This window comes from Diabrotica virgifera, chromosome 5, assembly GCF_917563875.1.
Source record: "Diabrotica virgifera virgifera chromosome 5, PGI_DIABVI_V3a".
NCBI classification, from domain to species: Eukaryota; Metazoa; Arthropoda; class Insecta; order Coleoptera; family Chrysomelidae; genus Diabrotica; species Diabrotica virgifera.
Window position 1 is genome coordinate 2,902,658 of NC_065447.1, and position 24,553 is coordinate 2,927,210.

Here is a 24,553-nt window from a genome sequence, read left to right on the forward strand (position 1 = left end):
TTTTTAGGTATCTTCCTGGTCCTAGGTATATTATTGGCTCACTTACTAGTTTCACAGAAATCCATTACCTATTTGTCTCTCTTTTAACAACCTCTGTGTTAGGATCTGACAAGTGTGATTCAAATTCTAACGAGTCCGCTCCATATAGTAGGGGAGGAAAGTATGCTAAATGTGCAGTCACTCGAGCGCGTTATGGGGACCTATTGGGTTGTGAAGAGTAATACAAGTAGGTTTTGTTTTCCATTTTAGTGGGGACTTCCATTTTTTTTATTTAATTTTCCATTTCCAATAATCGTTTTTTTGAAGATATTCTTCTTTAGCGGCGAATCGATTGAGGGTAAAATTGTACATCAACCACGCGCCTGCGCACACTGACAGTATGTAGTTCATTGCTAACCTTTCAAGATAGGTATGTATGTATCTGTAACCGTGCAAATAAGTCATTAAAAGAATATATTAGTGGTTTTAGGAAATGTATTATTTATTATAATTCTTGTGTTTTTGGATTTGTGTTTCCCTGTAGTAAAATAATAAAATATGTAGGCATACCATTTTTACAGTTTGTCGCCGTGTTGTGTAATTATATCCGAAACTTACGTGTCAATTCAAGTGGCTCGATGGCGTAGTTGGCAGAGCGGTGGGACAGAGAACGGAAGCACACGGAAGGTCGCGGGTTCTAATCCTGGACAATTCATACTTTTTTTATTTTTCGTTACTTTAATAAAAAATTTTGAAAGTGGTAGATAAGAAAGTTAGTTTAATTTTTAAATAAAATACAAATAACCTGTTAAGTATATTTACTTCGTTTAAATTACCTATATAATAGAAGAATATCTTCTTACGTGCGTACAAAGTACACACACATTCTTTTTTTTATTATAGCGCCATCTATCCGTAATTCGAAAAAATGTCTCGAATTAAAGTTACTTATTTTTACGTACCTAACGAATCCAAATCTGCAATAAATATTGGGGGCTTTTACGTTTTCCTGTAGTGTTAAAAGTGTTTGAACGATTTCTTCAATGAAGTAGGTATGTTGATAAAATAATCGACTTATATTTTAGTTTTAGTAGTAGGTATTTATAGTTTTTGAAAACGTCAATTGGCTTTCTTACATTAAATGAGTACACATGAAATAAAAAGCGAATACAACCTTTAATACTTTTATTTTTTTATAAAATCTTAAACTTAATATCTTTATAACATATAAAAAATCTTCTGGATAAAATAAAGATTAAAAATGAAGATAATTACAATGTATACAACGGATTGATATTCCGAATAGTTCCTGGAAAAATATACATCCTATATCCTACCGCATCTTTTAACTGGAAGCAAATAAGTACGTAGGCCACTTAAAATACCAAATCCTATTCATCACACTGTACGTAGTTTGCAGGGAATAGCCCGTATCTATTTTTGCACAGTCCTCTCCACCATCCTGCATCAATCTAAAACAAAGTAAATAGGAATAATAAATTAAAAATAATACACAAGTAGGTATCACGAAAAATTCGCTCAACCCATAGATGTAGTACAAAAAAGCCACATGTAGAACTCGGGAAAAATAAGTGAAGACGGTTTTTTAAAATACTTTCAATATTTAGATAATATTGAAAGTGTATAAGGACTCTTCGCCTTCATAGTACAGTAGAAAGATGGGTTGTTGAATTTAAACGAGGTCGTACAAGCCTTGAAGAAGATCCACATCAAAGACGTCCAAAAACAGCAATAACACCAGAAATCGTAAAAAATACAACATAATTATGGTATTGGAAAATCGTCGAGTGACTGTATTGGAAAATCATTCTGTATGAAGTGTATTACTTGCAAACTGGTAAAACAATAAAGTCGGAATACTATTGTAACCTATTAGACCAGCTGAAGGAAAAAATTTGCAGAAAAAGACCAGGTTTGCAGAAGAAAAAAATCCTTTTTCATCAGAACATGCACCGTGTAATATGAGTATTTTCACAATGGCTAAAATCCTTGAATTAAAGTTCTCATTGTTAGAGCCACCGATTTCACCAGATTTGGCTCCTAGCGACTTCCATCTGTTTTAAAACTTAAAAAATCTCATGCGTGGAAAGCATCATAACAGCTGTGGAAGCGTATTTTGCAGCCCTTCCAGGATGAAATTTATAAATAATTGGAATTTCGTTGGATTAAAAGTGTATTGATATTCAGGGACACTATACCGAAAAACCAAACCATACAGGGTGTTAGTAAATAAGTATGAAAAACTTTAAGGGATAATTCTACATGAAAAAATAATGGCAGTTTGCTCTATAAACGTATGTCCACAAATGCTTTGTTTCCGAGATACAGGGTGTTGAAATTTTTATTTCAAACTGTCAATTTTTTTATTGCTCTAAGACCGGTTGAGATATGAAAATTCCATTTGTTGGGTTTTAAGAGGTAGTTATTTTGCATTTTTTGGTAAACAAATACCAATTTTATATTCATCATTGGCGCGCCTACGGGTAACGGTCTGAATTTTTTTAAAGAAAAAAATGGTACGCCTCTGAGATATTTCACATTAAAAATTATTTTTGTATTCGATGTTTAATTTATGAAGAATCTTTCTTGTTTTTTTCCTATGGTGCACCGTTTTTCTGCGAAAAAATAAAACATCTTCGAGCGTATTTTTCATTTCTTAATACATTATCAAGAACTCTCCAATATAATAATACCAAAGTAGAACAATAACAGAAAATATTACTAAAAAGATTTTAACTAGGTGCAAAGCTACAACAAATGTTTAAAATTACCTCCTTTAAAGGTGACAGAATAATTTTATATTCACCATTGGCACCCGTACAAGTAATGGTCTGAATTTTTTAAAGAAAAAATATAGTACGCCACCGAGAAACGTCAAATTAAAAATCATTCTTGAATTCCTCGTTCAATTTTCGACAAAAAATAATTCTTGTCTTTTTTTCATATGCGGCGCCATTTTTATACAAAAAAAAATAAAGCATCTTAATGCTTACAAATTATTCGAGGTAGATTCCACATACATAGAAACTTAATTCAAATACTTTGTAAACGTTAAGATATTTTATTTTTTTACATAAAAACGGCGCCTCAGATGAAAAAAAGACAAACATAATTTTTTTGGCTTAATTTGAACGAGGAATTCAAAAATGATTTTTAATTTGACATATATCAGTGGCGTACTATTCTTTTCTTTAAAAAATTCGGGCCGTTACCCGTACGCGCGCCAATGGTGAATATAAAATTATTCTGTCGCCTTTAAAGGAGGTAATTTTGAACATTTGTTGTAGCTTTGCAGATTGTTAAAATCTTTTTAGAAATATTTTCTGTTATTGTTCTAGTTTGGCATTATTATATTGGATGAAATAAATGAAAAATACGCGCGAAGATCTTTTATTTTGTTGCATAAAAACGGTGCACCATATGAAAAAAAGACAAGAAAGGTTCTTTATCATGAATTAAACGTGGAATACAAAAATAATTTTTAGTTTGAAATATCTCAGTGGCGTATTATTTTTTTCTTTAAAAAAATTCAGACCATTACTCGTAGGCGCGCCAATGATGAATACAAAATTGTTATTTGCATATAAAAAATGCGCAATAATTACGTCTTAAAACCCACCAAATTTATTTTTCATAGCTCAAACGGTCTTGGAACAATAAAAAAATTGTGAAATTTTGATTTGCCACCTGTGGAAGGTTTATTTTTGGTAATGAAAGGACTTTCACAACAACTGTTGATTTAGATACAGAAAATACTACATAAATTTGTGGTGACTCAAGTCTACAGAAATTACAAGACAAAACAAGACTTAAAATTTAAGAAAGAGATACCAGTAGTTGGAATCGATATTCCTCTACTTCTTTTTTCCACTATTAAGAAGATTACAAACTCTTTATACTCCATTAAAATGTTACATTTTTTAAGCCATACCTTGCATTTGTTAGAGGAGTCAATTTTATTTCTTTACTGTGTAGGGGGGATCAGTAGAAGCTTAAGTTCAAGTTTTTTGGGGTCGCCACCCTTGTCCCCCGGCCGCCATCTTGGAAAAGGGGTGCAAAGGGTTCCGGGCCATATCTCTATTAAACATAAAATGTAGCAAATTAAATTTTCTACAATTTTGTTTCTATTACTTTTTATCGTCAAGTGACCAACAAAAAAGATATAAACAAAAATATGTAAAAATTTTTTAACAAGTTTCCTTTTGGAGGTTATAACTTTTTTTCAGTTCATTTTAAAATAAAATAACATTATAGCAATTTTGTAGAGGGATTTTCAGCGAAGAATTTCCACTATAAAGTTGTTTAATTCTATTTATTTATAGGTTTTACAGCGCTCCAAACTTGACCAGATTCTCGAATGCTCGTAGGGATACAATAAAAACAAAAGTTAGGCTTACTTTTCTATCTATATATATATATATATATATATATATATATATATATATATATATATATATATATATATATATATATGTTACACTTGAAGTTTCCGCGGGAACTATATGTGCTTTCTGTTGTTTTCCGGGTTTGACTCCGCGTTGAATAATTTTGGTTTTGATAAAAACCATTATTTTGACGACGTTTCGACAAGATCTCACTTGCCATTGTCAAGTCAGGTATATATATATATTTTATTCATACAATGTATTAGGATTTTAACATTCCTATGCTATTATTAATCTGTTTTTGACCTTTCTCCCCACTATAAAACTTAGCAAAATTTTTAAGAGCAAAATAACCATTTTTGATATCAAAATCATAAAGTATGATAAAAATTAGCCATTCACCACACCGTGGTCAGAATCTCGAGATATAAGCGTTTTTGGGGTGTGCCGCCTGTCTATGAAGTAACATAACTTTTTTTCTATTGTATATTTTGACTTAAAATTTTCCAAAAAAACTTCTTCATGAATTATATTTTATTGCTGTGTTGGTTAAAGTTATAAACTAAAAAGTTTGTCACTAACTTTTTTAAGTAAACATGAAACTAACGAAATATGATGACAAAATGTTTAAAAATTAACAACTCCTTTTTTAATGTGTTTAAACATGTTGGACAAATTTCATTGTTATAGTCGGTTCGCTAAACTCAGACGCAACTGGCTAGATATTTTAGTCGATAATTTTTTTGTTTTTTGCCAATTTTGCAAAAATTGGCAAAATTACTAACTATTTAGTGATTATTAACTATTTAGTAATTATTTTTTACCAATTTTACTAAAATTGGGAAAATTACCGACTAAAATATCTAGAAAGTTGCGTCTGAGTTTAGCGAACAGACTATATCTACATACTTCAGTGATGATATAGTAAAATTTTCAAAAGGAAATATTTACAATGACCAAAGATACAGCGAGGAAAATTTGAAAAATCATCAAAATTGATTTTTGTCATTTTTGTATAAAATTTGATTTTTTAACATGTTCCACCAACTCTAGATAAAAATAAACTTCATATTCGGATTCAGCGACCTCGAAAACATAAAAATGTACCAAAATTGGTCATTCACCTTAAATTTGATTTTCGTGGTCGGCATAACGTTTAATGCCGCTCGCCTAATATATAGACAGAAAAATATTGTTTTTATTGTATTCCTATGAGAATTCGAGAATCTGGTCAAGTTTGGAGCGCTGTAAAACCTAGATAATAAATAAAATTAATCAACTTTATAGTGAAAATTGTTCATTGAAAAATCCTCTACAAAATCGCTATGACGTTATTTTATTGTGAAATGAACGGAAAAAAAGTTATAACCTCCAAAAGGAAACTTCTTACAAAATTTTCTCTTATTTTTGTTTATAACTTTTTTGTTGGTCACTTGACGATAAAAAGTAATAGATATAAAATTGTAGAAAATTTAATGTGCTACATTTTATGTGTAATTAAATTTTCTGTAGGATTGCTAGTTTAGGAGATACAGCGTGAAAGCCCTTTGCATCCCTTTTTCCAATATGGCGGTCGGGGAACAAGGGTGGCGACCCCAAAAACTTAAACTTAAGCTTCTACTGAACCCCCCTACATACTAAAAACATAAAATTGACTCCTCTAAGAAATGCAACCCTAAATGTAACATTTCAATGGACTATTAACAATTATCGTGAAAACTTGACAATCTGAACTTATATAATTTGATGTATGTCTAAAGGGTTCCAAAATCGCAATACAAGCTATCTTTGTCTTAAACATATAAATACCTTGTCAATGTGCGTAATAACATCGTCAGGATCGAATGATATTTCGTCTTCTGCGGCAGCTTGATAGTCGTACAGGGCCACAGCAGTAATACCAGTATCAACAATTTCCTCTTGATACTCTTCTTCAGTCTCTTGCGACGTTGCAGCAGGTTCTGGTTCTGTAGGAGTCTAAAATAAAAATAAATTGTAAAGAAACTACATATTGCTGAATAACAAACACAAGAAAAAGGTTGAAATATAAAATATGTACATCTATAAACAAATTCCATTAACAACTTATTAGCGTTTTATAACATGAAACAATACAACAATATTCCAAATAATCACAATAAATTACTGGATTTAATAGTTTCAAATATTGATTGTTCTGTATCTCGTGATGCTCTTCCACTGGTACACGAAGATGCGTACCACCCCTCTTTATCAATTGAACTTAAAGCTATCTTTACTAAACAAAACAATTTTGATGCAAGCATGAGTGCTAAAACTTATAACTTTAAAAAAGCCGACTATATGTCAATGTATATTGAATTCTTTTACACCGACTGGGATTTTCTGGAAAATTTCAGCAACGTCAACCAAGCATTGCAAAATTTCTATGATAGGTTTTATGAAATCATTGATAGCCATGTGCCAGTTTATAAAAATTTTAAGCATAAATATCCTAGTTGGTATTCAAGTGAGGTCATAAAACTTATTAAGGAAAAAGCTAAATTACATAAAAAATTTTAAAAAAACCAAAAATAATGATTATTACGTACAGTTCAGTAGAGTTAGGCTACTAGTAAAACAAAAAATTAAGGAAGCATATTCACAAACGGTGCAAATGAAACTAAAAGATGAACCAAAATTTTTTTGGAAATTTGTAAATAATAAAAAGTCTTCTAGAATTCCTGGACAAATGGTTTATAATGATGAAATATTTAATACTCCTCAGACAATAGTAAATACATTCAGAACATTTTTTGAAAGTGTGTATTCTCTACCTGAGATACATGAGGGAAATTTAGATTTCAATTTTGATCCCAATACTTTTTTAGATATCAGTTGTGAACCTATTAGTGAACTTGAAATTTTAGCAGCTGGAAAAAAATTGAAGAATAAATTTACTTCAGGACCTGACAAAATACCTTCATTTTTATTGAAAGATTGCCTGCATGTACTAACTAGGCCACTTTGTACACTTTTCAACTTGATTCTAAAATCATCAGTTTTTCCAGATGTATGGAAAACAGCTAAAGTTTGTCCTATATACAAGTCCGAAAATCGTACTAACATCGCTAATTATAGACCAATATCCATTTTAAATAATTTTGCTAAAATCTTTGAGTTTGTTGTGTACTCCCGCATATATCTGTCAGCTAAAAATATAATATCTGTTCATCAACATGGATTTATGAACGCACGATCAACTGTCACCAACCTAACCGTGTTCAGTCAGTATCTATGTGAAAATTTAGACGATATAGGACAAGTTGACGTGGTATACACGGATTTCTCGAAGGCTTTCGATAAAATTAACCATTCAATACTACTTCAGAAACTTAAAATTCTGGGTATCTGGGTAATAATACATATTATAATTTATTACAATCCTACTTAACACAACGTAAACAGTGTGTTTGTTATAATGGTTTTTGTTCGGACACTTATCTTGCTACAAGTGGGGTTCCCCAAGGGTCTAATGTAGGACCATTGTTATTTATAATCTTTATAAATTATCTATGTAACGTACTTGAGGATAACAAATTAATGTTTGCAGACGATCTGAAGTTATATATGTCCATTTCCTGTTTAAATGACTGTATTAGGTTGCAGGGGCAAGTTAACTTGTTGCAGGAGTGGTGTCTGAATAATCACCTTTATTTAAATATTTCTAAATGTAAAATTTTAACATGTAGTCGTAAAAATAATCCAGTCGTGTATCGTTATACGATTGACGATACAGTACTGGAGAGAAGCAACACTGTTAAAGATTTAGGAATTTATTTTGATTCACAGCTTACTTTTAACGAACACATCAATGTAATTGTCAATGCTGCATATCGTACGTATGGATTTGTTACTCGTAATTGTAAAAATTTTCATAACCTGTTTGTACTAACCTCACTATATTATAGTTTAATAAGACCGAAATTAGAATATGGATCAATTATTTGGAACCCAATATACATTCAATATGCATCCACTATTGAGAAAGTTCAAAAGAAATTTTTAAAACATTTAAGCTTTAAACTGACAGGAGTTTATCCTCCTAGAGGTTGTAATTACTTGAACTTACTCAATCAGTTTGACTTTGTCTCGTTAGAAAAGCGTAGAAATCAAGCTTCTGTCATATTTCTTCATAAATTGTTAAACAATAAGGTAGATTGTGCTAAGTTACTTTCACAAATTAATATATGGGTTCCTAGATTAACATCCAGACAACAAAATAATATATTTTTATGTAACAGAGCACAAACTAATATTTTGTACAAATCACCATTAAATCTAATGTGCCGTAATGCTAATAAATTAGTAGGTGTTTGTGATATATTCACGTGCAGCGAATGTGAACTTAAAAATAAATCACGGGCACATATTTTGAATGTGTGAAAGTAAGTTATAAATTTATGTATTTTATTTTTCTGTTTCTTTCTTTATTTTAGTATTCTTTTATTTTTCTTTACTTTAGTATCTTTATTCGTGTGTGCTGTTATAAAAATCATTGTAAAATTTGCTCTGTAAATGGGAAACTGTTGGGCAATAAAGGCTATTATTATTATTATTATTATTATTATCTATATTTTTTGTTGCACAATCAATTAATTTGGCAAGGTTCAATATTTAATTTGTTACTCCTAAAGATAGGCCAGGAACCAAAGCTTTTCACCTCGCAATTTTTACAGAATGGATCGATTTGCTTGAAATTTTGAAAATAACTAGAGGATAGTCCAAGGATCAAAATCTATATAATCCCGAAAGGCGCTTTTACCATGGGGGTGGTTACCACCCCATCTTAGGGATGAAAATTTTTTATTATCTTTTGAGTGTAAAAGTTGATAAAAACATTCATTTTAAGCAAAAAATGTTTAATACATTTTTTGATAAAATTAACAGTTTTCAATTTATTCGTTATCGAAAGTGTTAGTTTTGTATAGAAAAAATCAATGTTTTCGATATTACAATTCACTCAATTTTTGCCGTAAAAAATTGTTTTCGAACCAAGTTGTTGGGAATTAATTAACCTACAATTTTATATTAAAAAATTTTTTAGTATCTCTGATGCTAATCTTTCTATTCTGAAGAAAATGGCATTTTTTACCAAACTACAAAAATTCGTTATTCGATTTTAACTCCAATTTTTTAAAAACTCATCATTCTAAGCCAGTCAAACTTCTACAATCTATTAATAATACATAAATAAATAAGAATTAATAAGGCCAATGAACAAAAACACCGCCAACTTACATTATTAGGCTTCCAATTGGATTTCTCCTTTTTTTTTTTCAAAAAAATATATTGATTTTTTACCGTAACTTTTTTATTTTTTATCATTGAAAGTTTGTTAATAAAATAATTTTGTAGGTGTTTACAAGATCTATAACTCTATTAACATTAAATCTTTTTAAAATCCTCAAACGCAAAAAGTGGTGACTTTGAAAGGTGGTTTTTGCATGTTATTACAAGTTTTAAATGTCAATAGCTCACTCAATTTTTGCCGTAGAACAAATTTTCGCAAACCAGGTTCTTGAGAATTAAATAAGCTACAATTTCATATTTAAATATTTTTTCGTATATCTGATGCTAATTTTTCTATTCTGAGGAAACGCCATTTTTTCCAAACTTCAAAAATTCGTTATTCGTTTTAACTCCATTTTTTTTTTAACTAATCATTCTAAGCCGGTCAAACTTCTAGAATCTGTTAATAATACATAAGTAAAAATGACCAAATAAGATTAATGAATAATTTTAATTAGGGTGGTGATTAGAGGGCTGCTTGCGATCACTTTTTCGCTGAAAAAAATGGGGACTGACATTCTTTTCATTATAAGTCACTTAATTTTTGAGATAGAGACTTTTTTTATTTCTGGTGATAGACATTTTTAAGTATTATAAATTAGTTTGAACAAGTTGTCCTCAAAAAATGCATAGTTTTCCCGTCTTTTGACTTTGAATGTACAATATTTAGCATTTGACGAAGAAGAGCTAACATATAATAAAGTATAGCTCGATTACTATTGGTCCAAAAGAAAATTAAAAAAAAAACGGTTTTGTTTATTTTTTCAAAAGGTACATTTTTGTTAAAAGTTGTTTTGATAAAACGATAACTTTTGGAGTTATTAGCAGAAAACTTATAAAAAACATTGATTTTTTCGATAGAAAACTAACACTTTCGATAGCGAATAAATGGAAAACTATCAATTTTATCAAAAAAATGTATAGAACGTTTTTTGCTTAGAATGAACGTTTTTACCAACTTTTACGATTAAAGTATAATAAAAAATTTCCACCCCCGACATGGGGTGGAAACCACCCCCATGGTAAAAGCGCCTTTTGGCATCATATAGATTTTGATCATTGGACTATCCACTATTTATTCTCAAATATTCAAGCAAATCGATCCATTCTGTAAAAATTGCGAGGTTTTGTCCAATTTTAAGCTTCATTACTTGGACTAAGAAGGAGATAAACGAAAATATTAATCCTAGAAAAGAGCCTGGATTCGATCTACAAATAGACCAGGGCGGATCTATGAAAAAATGTCTATTTTTGGATGTGCGAGGTGGCATTCGGATTTTTACAGATAAATTTAGGTGACAACTTCAATAATTATAATTATTGACTGATGCTCCTTCTCAAATATGCCCGGAACATTAATAAAAAAATTAAAATATTTAAAAATTTCGAAAAACATCGATTTTTTTCTACTTTCTTTGCTTATAACTTTAAACCGATTCATTTTGGAACAAAGTCGTAGGGTAATAAAATAAACATACTTGAGTTTTGTATGATAAACCACTGGTTAAAAATGTCAGAAATTATTACCCTTTCTGCAAAATAGCAATAAATACAAAATAAGGGGGCAAAATAGGCCTGTTTTTATTCAATGTTTTTCAACCACTTTGGTTGCACTTAGAACTTTCGTAATTCGCTTAGACAATTCTTACAACATCCTTAAATCGTTCACCAAATTTCATTAAAATCGACTTGATAGATTTTACAGAATAATTATGCAAGGAGAAATCTAAAGACATGATATTGGGAAAATGGAAAATGAACAATGTACAAATACAAGAATTACTATTTGCAGATGATATGGTATTGTTAGCTGACACGGAAGAGAAACTGCAACAAATAATAAACACTTATATAAAAGAACTAAGAAAAATGAACATGGAAATAAACACAGATAAAAGTAAAACAATGGTTATGGCAACTACAAAAAAAGTGATAAAAATTAAGGTAGAAGGACAAGTTTTGGAACAAGTAAACAGCTACAACTACTTAGGTACAATTATTGAAGAAGATGGTAAAATAGACAAAGAAATAAACAATAAAATAGAAAAAGCAGGGACAATTTATAATACATTAAGAAATACGTTCTTTGGAAAGAAAGAGGTACCCAAAGAAGTCAAAACACAAGTGTACCAAAAAGTGGTTCGACCATCAATCGTCTATGGGAGTGAGTCGTGGACGCTAACAAAGAACAACAAAAGAAAAATCAAAGCTACAGAGATGAGATTCTTGAGAAAAATAGAAGGGGTCACAAGAAGGGACAAAATAAGAAACGACACAATAACTCAAGCTCTAAAGATAAAACCCATAGAGACAATTATAGGGGAACGAGAGTTAGGATGGTTGGGCCACATCCACAGACTAAACGACACAAGAATAACGAAAAAAGTATATGAAGTCAGAGTACAAGGGAAAAATAAAGTAGGTCGCCCAAGAATGAGATGGGAAGAACAAGTTAGACAAGAAGCAGAGAAGAGAGGACTGCAATGGAGTATGGTAAAACAATTGGCTCAAAATAGAACAGCATGGAAAAGAAGTATCAAAGAAGCACCACAAGATTAAAACATATGGACAGAAAAATGGGTCAAATAAGTAATTTATATTTATTAAAATTGTATTGTTAAAATAAAAGTTTTGTATAATTATTAAAATGTATTGAAATGTAGATATTGAACTAGTTGTAAACAGCCAACACCGAAAGGTACGAATGGGCTTAACTGATTAAATAAATAAATAAATAAATTATGCAATCTAAATTAAAAAAAAAAGTTCAAATTTTTTAAAAATTTTCTGAAGAAAAATTAGACTATTTAGAAGACTATTAAGAAGAATGTTTTTACATATAAAGAGGTTCTCTACCTATCTAATACACTTTACATAATTAAAATCGGATTATTTAGGCGGCTTCAGCACTGTTTTAAAGTTATAAACAATGTTTTGGCTTATAAACAAATACAGTGAGGACGTTTGAGTTGGACTAAATTCATTTTCTTGAGAATGGGCGACTCTGGAGATAAATCCCGAAACAAATCGATTTTTATTTTTAAATTCTAATTTTTTGGTATAATATAGTGACGTCATCCATCTATGCGTGATGACGTAATCGATGATTTTTTTAAATGAGAATAGGTGCCGTGTGGCTCAATCAAAAGGCTATTCAATTTTGTATTCACTAATATAAACATTAACATAATTATTTATGTTTGAAAAAAAAAATTGAATTAAATTAATTCCAATATTTAGATTACGTCATCACACCCAGATGGATGACGTCATTAGTATGATATTTATGCCAAAAATTATAATTTAAAAATAAAAATCGATCTGTTTCGGGATTTATCTCCAGAGTCGCCCATTCTCAAGAAAATGAATTTATTCTAACTCAAACGTCCTCACTGTATTTGTTTATAAGCCAAAACATTGTTTATAACTTTAAAACAGTGCTGAGGCCGCTTAAATAATCCGATTTTATTAAAAGGGGTTCAAGGCAGGTTTTGTTTATATTCGATTCAGAGTTGGACTACCATCTCCATATAGCAACTATTTCAGCATCCTTATGCATTATCAGTGAAGATTATGCAGTCACGACTCTGAAGGGAATATAAACATTCTGCCTCTTTTAAGGCAAAACATCGCGATGCAATGAACCCACCTTTTGAGACGCAAATCAGCGACATCTCTCGTATTTAGAGGAAAACAACGAAAAGCCCCAGATACAAAGTTTACTACTTTTTAAACAATTAGAATAATTGAAATAAAAATATAATAAACAATATTTTAAATCTAAGACTTTTCGTTAATAAACTGCTTTCTGGCTGCATCCCATATCTCCGGATTTTACAATATATAATCACGTAGAGACGACGAAAATAGGAGAAAGCAAATAGAGGACACTTAGGCCACGCATTTACCTTCTCTTCGTCTAGGAAAAGGACCGAAAGACAGTTTCTAAATACTCAAAAACTGAGTAAAATGAAAAAGATTAAAAAGGGTTCAAGGCAGGTTTTGTTTATATTCGATTCAGAGTTGGGCTACCATCTCCATATAGCAACTATTTCAGCATCCTTATGCATCCGATTTTAATTCTGTAAAGTATATTAGATAGGTAGAGAACCTCTTTATATGTAAAAAAATTAGCCAACTTCTAAATGGTCTACTTTTTGTTCAGAAAGATTTTAAAAAATTTGAACTTTTTTAAAAAAATTTAGATTGCAAAATTATTATGCAAAATCTATTAGGTCGATTTTAATGAAATTTGGTGGACGGTTTAAGAATGTTCTAAAAATTTTCTAAGCGAATTATGAAGGGTCTAAGTGCAACCAAAGTGGTTGAAAAACATTGGAAAAAAAACAGTCTTTTTCGCCCCCTTATTTTCTATTCATTGCTATTTGCAGAAAGGGTAATAATTTAAGACATTTTAAACCAGTCGTATATTATACAAAATGCAATTATCTTTATTTTCTTTCCCTACGACTTTGTTCCAAAATGAATCGTTTTAAAGTTATAAGCAATGAAAGTAGAAAAAAATAAAAATCGATATTTTTCGAAATTTTTAAATATTTAATTTTTTTATTAATGTTCCGGGCATATTTGAGAAGGAGCATAAGTCAATTATAATTATTGAAGTTGTCACCTAACTTTATCTGCAAAAATCAGAATGCCACCTCTCACATCCACCTCAAAACAGATCCGCCCTGGTCTAAAACAGGAGAAATAATAAAACAGTTTCTAAAAAGAAGTGAACATTACTCACTTCAAGAGTTTTATCATACAGACCTATACCTCTGTTGCCTATACAATCGAAATTATTTGAAAAAGTATTGCTAAAAAGATTAAAACCAATAATAGACAAAAGAAACCTCACCACCTCATCAGTTTGGTTTCAGGGAAAGTCATTCGACCTTGGATTAAATACATAAAATAATAAATTCGATAGAAAGAGCACTGGTAGGAAAGAAAGTTTATTCAGCCGTCTTTCTGACTGCTCCTCAAGCTTTCGATACAATATAGCATAAGGGCCTTATTCACAAAATAAATAGGACTACCAAAACAATATTTTCAATTATTGGAATCTACATCTTAAACAGATTCTTCAGAGTCAAGCCAAGGGAGGCCTAATCTGGACTGAAAGAATTCGAAGTGGGTGTACTGTAAGGTAGTGTACTCGGACTACTACTATACCTAATATACACTAATGATATTCCAGACCTTGAAGAATATATCATAGGTACTTTCGCTGACGATCAAGCTATCCTGAAAACTGCAGATCTCAGTGAAAAAATCGATCATTGGACAAAAAAAATGGAGATAAAAAATTAAAGTTAGTTAATGTTACAAATCGATATCGTCTTACCATTTCTTCAGCTGGAGCAGTACTGGCACTAGGTTTGCCCCTTTTTATCGTTGACACATCAAAATTTTCGTATATATCATCAGAGTCCGAATCATCTGGCTTTTGTTGCTGTAATTGTCTTAATAACTCCAATTCTTCTTGCATCTGTAAAAAAAATTACCAATATGAAGTTATGGGTAGATTCATCAGAGCAATACAAAAAGATCTTGACTTAATAAAGATAGTTAATTATATTCCTCCACTTAAAATACCCAAACAATGGGCCAAAACCTTCTTAATCCAATTTTTTGTTAGTAGAAAGTGAGTCAGGTGGAACCAAATCCGGCAAATAGTAAGGGTATTTCAATAAGACGTGCTTCCAAGTTTTTATAATGTACGTTTTATAAGAAAAAGAGCAATATCAAGACTAGTTGAGGTAAAACTACTCACCATACTTTGTTGTTTTTCATTTTCAGTCTCTTCATTCTGAGCAAAATTCATTTTGGCCTGATCCAAGCGTTTCGGCTCCACAGTCATCTTCTCCTCGGGCTCGCTATTTTGGTTTTGCTGTGTTAAAAACGCAGTTTTCGATTGATCTAACTTCTTCGGTGGTGCCTCCATGGTGGTTGTGTTTCCGTTCTCCTTTTCTTTATCTTCGCGACTGGTTTGAGTCAAAAACGCTGTTTTAGAGTGGTCGAGTTGTTTGGGAGAGACGACTTTTTCTGGTGACGAAGGAACTGGAGGTTCCTTCTTGACATTAGCGAATAAAGCGGCTTTAGCGTGAACGTTTTTCCGGGGGGCGGTAGAAGGTCCTGTTGTTTCGGGCTTGCTTTGTTGTGCCTAATAAAAAATAGTTAACAAATCTTAGAAACTATACGAGTAGAATTCTTACTATGTACTTACCATAGTCTCAAACTTAGCTCTTAGATCTGAAGGTTTAGCACCACCTATATCAGGTTTGACTTTAGTATAATTGGTTCCTACTTTTGCGGGGGGGTCGAAATTGGAAGCAGACTTATCGAAACGGTCAGTTTGCACACCAAATTTGCCTCCAAAGCCTTTCTTGTGGTCCAACTGACTTTCGTGCTTTTGTGGACTCTCGTGGTGGTCCCATCCCACTGCCGATTTGTCTTGTCTATCTGCCTGTACTCCAAACTTGCCTCCAAAACCGGTTTTGTAATCTGAAATAAAATTTTAGAGTGAGAACTCTTAGCTGAGCAGGTTTACCCCTCTTGGTTTAATGAATCTGTTGGGGTGGCCAATTGTTGTTAGTAGTGGATAGAAATCATCCACTACTAACACTAGAAAACTCTTTTAAACTAGAAAACTTTTAGAACACTTACAACATGCTGAGCATATCAGCTTATGGTGTTAAAGATCCAGATTTGTTATCTTTTGTATATAGCCCAAGAAACAAACACCCTGCTTTCCTGAGAACTGTTAAGCTTCTTATTGTGACTTTCTTGGATAAAAAATAGATGTCCGGTACATAAAGACAAATAACAAAGCAAAAGCAACAGAATACAAGAAGCGATAGGCAATAGAGGATAGAAAGAGAGAAGATAGAGGGGAAGAAGAAAATGAGGGCGAGAGGGCAGAAGAAAGAGGAAATGTAATAAAAGATATGAAATGATGTAGAGCGAAAGAATGTAAGATAGAAAAATGTAGAAGACAGTACAGAAAAATAATATCATATTAATTTTTTCATAAAAACTAACAAAATACATTATATAGTTCACCATAACTACTCTAATTTAGACATAAAAACAAAAATATTGGAAAATGATTAACAGGGTATAGAGATTCATATACTAGAACATATAAATGTTATGTTTGTACTATTTCTAATATTGCACTTAGTAAAATCACTTTTTTATACATAGCCTACATACCTTTTTGCGATTCATGTTTTTCTACTTTTTCAACATGGTCCCAACCAACGGCAGACTTATCCTGTCTATCACTTTGTACACCAAATTTCCCTCCAAATCCAGACACGTAATCTTTCTGCGAGGCGTGTTTTTCTATTTTCTCCTTATGATCCCACGTTACTGCACTCTGAAAGAGAAATATTTTTCATATTATAGAAGAATGAAATACACAATAATATTAACATAGTTTCCTTGTACAATGATATCTTGATCCCAATGTTTCTCAGCTTGAATTTTAATAAAAATTAACCTTCTTCCTCTTATTGTGCTGTCTTCCAATAAAAGTTGGAGATCACATCTTTAAATACTTCATATTTATCGTTTCGAAGTATGTGGCCCACATACATTGTTTTTCTTATTTTAATTCTGATCATAAGTGTTCTACCATGTGCAATTCGTCTTAACACTTCTTCGTTTGAGACTTTTGCAGTTTTCAGAATACTATAGCCATGTTTCAAATGCCTACAATTTTTTTGGAGCCAAGTTCAGGGGCTTCAAAAGTAAAAGTTTCTACCCCATATAGTAGTTGTGACCGAAGATAACATTTGACGAACCTCAATCTGATAGCCATACTCAATTTCTTATTTGTAAACATTGACTTGTATTTTATAAATCCTTTTCAAGCTATTTCTATTCTGACCTTTATCTCCTCATCTTGATCTAACTATGAGTTTATAATAATTGCTCTGAGGTATTTATACTTGTCGACTCTCTCTAACGGTTTACCCTCCAATGTTAGATGTATGTTGTCAACAGGGGTTTTCGAGATCACCATGTATTTGGTTTTATCTATATTCATTGTTAGTCCCATCTTTTTGCTTTCTCTGTTAATGATTTCTAGAAGAATTTGTAAATCATTTTCTGCCGTGATTGCTGTATCATCTCAAATCTTATGTTATCAATGATGTTCCCTCCAATCATTACACCTTCAGTTCCTTCCCTTAGTACCTCCTGAAATATTAGTTGGGAGTACACATTAAATAATTGTGGCGACAGTACTCATACCTGTCCGACTCCTCTTTGAATTTCTACTTGGTTTGTCTCACTATCTTCCACCCATATGACAGCTGTTTGATTGTAGTATAGATTTTTTTATTAAATTAATATACTTGGGATCTAGGTCTATGTGTTTTAATGCATGTATGAGTTTACCATGTTTAATTCTGCCAAAAGCTTTTTGGAAATCTATATAACATATGAACAAGTTTTTATTAATTCGCCAAGGGATTAAATTTTATACACAAATATCGAAATATTTAAAAAGAACTAACCTTATCTATTCTATCGGATTGTATTCCAAACTTCCCACCAAATCCTGTAGAATAATCCTTTTGGGAAGCGTGTTTTTCTACTTTACCAACATAATCGTGGCCTACAGCGTTTTGGTCCATTCTATCTTTTTCAATTCCAAATTTACCTCCATACCCGTATGAGGGATTGTGCTCTCCCTCTTCCAATTCCTTCTTCTTCTTTTTCGCATCGGATTCTTCAGTTTCTTTCCTTAGTTTATCCATACTAGAAAAACAAATCTTGTATTATATGCGGACAAAGTTCAAACTTGTAAAAATGTGTCATATCATGAATAAAAATTAGAGACAAATATTGCAGCTTAATAAACTAGAAAGATATGGTTTTAGAGGCACTGCTCTAAAGTGGTCTAGTTCATACTTGGAAGATAGATACCAGTCTGAATCAATCAATGAGCACTACCCTAGTAATATCTGGGTCCTATCTGTTCTTGATGTATTTTAATGACAACTAACCTCGACATTAATGGCCAGTTTACTATATTTGCAGATGACACCACAATTTATGGCAAAACAAGGACTCTAAGGTACTGAACAAGATTATTAGTATCTAGTGATATGCTAAAAATTTTGTGGTGAGTGGTAACCAAATTAATTTCTTTTAAGAATGATCTAAACTTAAACAACATTACTCTGAGCAATGAAGGCATTTGTTCTGACACTGTAAACAAATTTTTAGGTCTCTATATTGATAATAAACTTAAATTTGAGCAACACATTGTATATTTAAGTAAAAAGATATCATTGGGTTGCTTTGCTGTCAAGTCAGTTGCGCACCATTTAGAGTTCAAGATTGCAAAAATGTTTATGTGGCCCTGATTGAATCTAATTTGAGATACGGTATTGCCTTTTGGTGTAGCTGTTCTCTTCATCATACCATGTTGTGTTTTATAAATGTAACTCATTTTAGAAACAATAAATTTATCTCTCCCATTCAAGTTAACAGTCTTCTGAATCTACAGAACCAGGATAAGTTGCCCTTAAAATACCACATTCCATCCATGAAACAAATGTTAACCTAAGGATTCTACATGTAAATGTGCAATCATTACGGAATACAGTAGATGAAGCTTTTATTGTAGACAAGAAAATTGATGTTCTTTGTAGGACGGAACATTGGCTGAAGGCAGAGGAGATTCAGGCAGTCCACTACAGTCATTTAAACTGGCAGCATTTTGGCCAGATTGGATGCAGTTGGAAGAGGAGCATGTATTTTGTTAGGTAGAATTTGAATGTGGTTAGTGGTAATGTGAATTCTAAATTGGAAAAGTGTATTGAATACTGTACAAATGTTTTAAAGAGGGTAAATGTAAGTTTTATAGCCCATCTAGTTCTTTTGACACCTTCTTAACATCTTTAGGTGAACTTTTGAAAAGTGTTGAAAAGGCTTTTGCCTTGCCCAAAATTAGAAAAATATAACTTTTGTTCTGAGAGTATTAAGCTCACAAAACCAGATCTGAAAGATAGGGTGCAGGTTGTGTGGGTGGGTAAGGTCTTGTTGGCAGAGATAGTTAATATTTAGTTCCATATTTAAGTACCTCAGGGTTCAATAATGGGCCCCGTTTTATTTTTGATTTATATTAATGATCTTCCAGACATATAACATAAAGCTAAGTATACACTCTTTGCAGCAGATGATACTACAGTGGCCTTTATATCGGATAATATTGAGGATATGTTGAAGGGTTCTATGGTGGCATGGCACAGGACTGATCAATGGTTTGCTGCAAATAGGTTGGTTCTGAACAACAATAAAACTAAACAAGTGATTTTCGGAATGAGAGATGTGGGTGATATAAATGATGGAGTCAGTGAGATTGGGTTTTTAGAAATTCTTTTGGACATCCTGGAAGGACAATAAAGACCCATGGCGAATTTATAAACAAACACAAAGTTTTTCTTTGGAAAAAATGACAAACAATATGCATGATAAGGCTTATCTGTGTCATTTATTAGCAATATATTTTAAAAACAAATGTAGGGTAGACTACCCAGTGATTGGCCGGTCACATTTCTATTAAGGGATTAAATCATAGAATTATGTAATAAATGTTTATCATTAGGAATATTACGTTCCTCCCTATAAAAAATCAGTTGTAGGTTATACAAAACCAAACATTTCTAGTCTAGATTCAAATTTAAGTTCCAAAAAATCTTGTGTAATACCTTTCTGTCAAAAACTAGTTATTGGCATGGCTTCTCCAGTAATTAGCCACTAATTTGTCAGTTATTGGCCAGGACGGATTATGAAACTTCTAGTGATTAGCCACCACCAATCAGTTATTGGCCGAAAAAGATAATCAAAAAAGAAACAGGTTTAGGTACTAATTAAAATATGTAGTATTTATTCACAGTAAAAAATAGTACACAAAATCAAAATAATTCCCTATTAATATAACTCCCTTTTAATATAAAAGTAAAAAATGATACATAAGTATAAGACTTAATTAATTTTATGTTGGTTTTTTAGACATATATTGCAGCTAAATGTTTGTGAATTTGATTTATGCATATTAAGTCTATTTATGCAAGAAATGTGGTAGGCCCTTCGGCAAAAGTTACATTTAATTCCAAGATTTTGCTCTTTAAAATTATAAGTACACGAGAAGCAAAGACCCTCAGTCAGCTTAGGATTTTTAAATAACGAATTATTCTTGTAGGTTTCCATTACCTCATCGGTAAATAAACTCTTTTTTACCTTCTCTATTGCAATATTTTTCAAATCACATTTTTTGTTATCTTGAAAAGACGAGGAAGATGGTATATCTGACAAAAATTTATCAAGAAGCCAATTGTCTTCACATGTATTAAAAGAATCCTTCTCTGGTAAGATAGGTTGCTCGGTAAGTTTGTTCAACATTTTAGGCTTATCATCATCTTTTATTTCTCGGTTTATACTTTTCTCTGTTTTTTTACTTTGTGTTTTTTCTTTCTTGGCAGTTTTTAAACTTTTAACCTTCTTGGAAATTTTGCTTACTGTAACAGCCTTCTTTTCCAAACGTTGTCTTTTTCTCTCCTCCTTTTCTGCAGCAATCTTTTTTTTAGATTCCTCCTCCTCAGCTTTTCTTTTAATCCACTGGGTAGATGTAATTGCATATGTTATTTTTTCGGTGTTTCTGTTTCCTTTTCGTTTAGGTGTCTTTGCAAACTGCAAAGTCTCATTCAGATTTGGAGGTCTTTGTTCGTTTGTGTTTTCATTATTATTAGGCCTTGATAGTTCAATTTGCTCCGTGCCTGTATGTTCAGGGGGCATATCTTGGACATTAATAATTTGAATATTTTCATCCAGCAGCCCATCTAATATTTGATCGTGACTTACAATTAATACAGGAATCTCATTAATGTTGAAATCGGAAGGTTCAGGCTCTTCTGTATGGACAGTGCTATCGGTAGGCATATTTAAAGTTTGCTGTTCCACCGGAATCACTTCTATGGCCTGAGGAATGTGTTTAAAACTTTTCCATAACTTAAACAACAGTGGTTGTTCATTTTCTGTGACATCCTTATAATCATTGTTAAATTCTTGAATAATGCGATTTCCTACTATGCGAGAGAAATCTTTGTAACTTAAAAATGTGTTACTTAGATTTTCTGACTTTGTTTCGGATTCAACTGTCAATATTTTTTGTCCTCCAAGACACTTGGAATAATCTAAAGCGTTTGGATTCCAAGGGTATAGTCCGCAAGCCTTGAATCCACTTTTTATTGTTTCTGACTTTCCAGTTTGTTCCACGGCAATTTTCAGAACATTTGCAAAATGCTCTTTTGATAATGTCTCTGAATGATGATCTCGTCTCCATTGTATAACAGCCTTTTTCCATCCACTTTTGATAGGCTTGAAAGCTGACACATCTGCCGGTTGAAGAAGTCTCGTAGAGTTAGGATATAGACATATTAAAACAATATTTAGTTTTTTACATAAGATACTAAGGTTGTACGTCATGTGTGTTCGATGACCGTCTAAAAACAAAATGACCGGAAAAGACGTATTCACCTTTTTTAAATGCGGATAAAGTATGTTTTCAATATAATCACACATTAATTCTGCTTTCATCCAGCCCGTATCAGAAAGGCCAATGCCCCATTCACCAGGAACAGACTTGGCGATATTCGCAGGAAGCCGTTTATATGGATACACGACCATCGGTGGTGTTATTCCTCCAGATGCTGTAAAAGTAAACATCACAGTGATGTTAGATTTAGACGATGCATGTTCTACTTCATAAACATTTGATGCCCCCCTAGGCGCTAGAACTTTACTGTTTTTCGGGCACAGATTAAAACATGTCTCATCTGCATTCAGAATACGATCGGGGTACTGTAACACTTCCGTAAGTCCTTTTTCTATGAAAAAACTTTCAACTTCAAAAAACCATTTTCGTATGTCACTTTCCGAAACATTTGCGCTAGCCGCGGTTACAGCTTCTGTTGTACGCAAAGAAATCTCGGGATTTCTTCGTAGGAAAGCTTTGTACCAAGTTTCGCCAGGACGATTGTTAATAAAAGGATTATCTCTGGGATTACTATCAAGAAACTGCTTAACTGATTCCTGCACATCTTCCTTTCGACGTGGAAACCCTTTCCTATGATTTTCGAAAATCCAGTTCACCAAAATTTTTTCTTCTTCTGGTAGAAGAACTGGATTAGGTCCTAAATTTGGTTTCGTAAATTTTTTACTTTTTCGAAATTGTAGGGTTGCCCTTGGAATTTTATAGCGCCTTGAAACTTCTCGTAATGAAAACCCGTTGTTTATTTCATCTAGGGCAGTTTGAAGCTCTTCTTCTGTATACTTTTTTTGATATTTCTCTCCGTCAATAATTTTAGGCATTGTTCCAAAAAAGTTCAGTTCAATATTACCTGCAAATTTGTAAAAATCAGTTATTGGCCCTGTGTAACATCAGTTATTGGCCCCCGGCCAATAACTGATTTTAATGATTTGTTTGTAGCATATAGACTAGCAATAGAGTTAATACGCCAAAAGAGTTCAAAATCATTTATAGAAAATATAATTTCGTCGAGATATTTAAAATTCAGTTATTGGCCATCAGGCCAATCACTAATGTAGTATGTGTTTTATAATCTAGAGATTGGCCGTCATTTATTTTCTTAAATTTACTAGTTATAACATAAAAAAATTATTTAATTAGCCACCAATTACGTAACTAACACAATCAAAGTAAGAAAATCAGGGTTTTAAAGAAAATAAACTGCACAAACACTTACCAAAATGTAGTCGCCCTTAGCAAATACTTTAGAAATCTAACTAATACTACACATGACTGAGAGACCTGTTAACAACGAGTTGTAGCACGCAAATGGCAGACTGTTTAACAACGAAATTTTATGGAAGTGGCCTTGAATGTTGGAAGACGAATTTGATACTGGTATTTAGTATTAGTTGTACAGTGGTGCCTTGTTTTTAAAAGTTTTTTAATGGGGGCCAATGACTAACACAAATATTAAATATGGCCAATCACTGGGTATTCTACCCTATGACATATTTATCTTTTATAATCAGTAAAATAATTATTCCTGGACTCATTCCAACTATAAAAATAATTTACGTGTCCCCAAAACAGTACATAAATCACAACAAATAGATAAACATACCAAATTATGATTCACTTGCCACTAAATTTCGATGATTAGATTGCCCACTTCCTGGATGTTTATAATCCAAATTTAAATATTTTTGTAAATGAAACTATCACAAATTTACTTACTCTATGGCCCCAGCCGTCCTCCCTGAGCCCTCCACCGTCGTTGAGCCCCATCTTTGCTGTTGTTCGTCCACATCATTAACAAAATCAGGATCAGTTTCCCATTCATCGTCCTCATTATTGTCGTTACTGATGTTTATTTGATGACCTGCGGCGGCTTTCCACATTGTAATTTGAGAAAAATTTATTTATAGGAACAAAATTATCTACAATTGTTACTTATCAGATAAAATTAATCAACATTTACTACTATTTAAACTACGTGAACTGTCGATTTTTGATTGTAACTTCATTATCTAGATTCTAGATAAAGGCCAACACCCGGGAGATATGACACATCAGACGTCAGACTCTGACATCTGCTGCGGTGATTAGCGTATTTGACGTTTACATTTGAACTACTCGATTCTAAATCCTGACCATTACTTTGTGCCGTGTAATTTGGGTTGCCTATATAAACTTGAATCTGCGAAATGACAAGGATCTACACACCGAGCGAGTCTCGTAAATTCCACGGCTTCGAGCCACGCTTCACGTAACCGTATTTGCGTACTTGTATTTCGAGTTGTGT

At 32.1% G+C, this 24,553-nt stretch overlaps 2 protein-coding genes and 1 long non-coding RNA gene across 3 annotated transcripts in view; all 3 read right to left on the reverse strand.

Annotated features, from left to right (window-relative positions):
* The window catches only part of LOC126885614 (uncharacterized), a 177,097-nt gene that overhangs the window by 54,169 nt on the left and 98,375 nt on the right, over positions 1-24,553 (reverse strand). The window lies entirely within an intron of this gene.
* On the reverse strand, positions 1,150-24,322 carry LOC114333438 (src substrate cortactin). The gene is made up of 8 exons (XM_028283311.2): positions 23,986-24,322; positions 18,227-18,470; positions 16,917-17,082; positions 15,928-16,205; positions 15,475-15,864; positions 15,046-15,189; positions 6,195-6,362; positions 1,150-1,451 (listed from the first exon to the last, which is right to left on the reverse strand). The coding sequence occupies exons 1-8, from the start codon at positions 24,147-24,149 to the stop codon at positions 1,371-1,373; spliced, it is 1,635 nt and encodes a 544-aa protein (XP_028139112.1). The 5' UTR covers positions 24,150-24,322; the 3' UTR covers positions 1,150-1,370.
* On the reverse strand, positions 20,585-23,769 carry LOC126885610 (uncharacterized). The gene is made up of 2 exons (XM_050652220.1): positions 23,486-23,769; positions 20,585-23,119 (listed from the first exon to the last, which is right to left on the reverse strand). Exon 2 carries the CDS (start codon positions 23,088-23,090, stop codon positions 20,706-20,708), a length of 2,385 nt encoding a protein of 794 aa, XP_050508177.1. The 5' UTR covers positions 23,091-23,119; positions 23,486-23,769; the 3' UTR covers positions 20,585-20,705.

Excerpts from the sequence above, each read along its gene's own strand:
- LOC126885610 (XM_050652220.1), bottom strand. The coding sequence starts at position 23,090 with ATGCCTAAAATTATTGACGGAGAGAAATATCAAAAAAAGTATACAGAA.
- LOC114333438 (XM_028283311.2), bottom strand. The coding sequence starts at position 24,149 with ATGTGGAAAGCCGCCGCAGGTCATCAAATAAACATCAGTAACGACAAT. Across the intron at positions 17,083-18,226 it reads AATCCGATAGAATAGATAAG|AGTGCAGTAACGTGGGATCA; the intron begins GTTAGTTCTTTT and ends TTTCTCTTTCAG. Across the intron at positions 15,865-15,927 it reads GAGCTAAGTTTGAGACTATG|GCACAACAAAGCAAGCCCGA; the intron begins GTAAGTACATAG and ends ATTTTTTATTAG.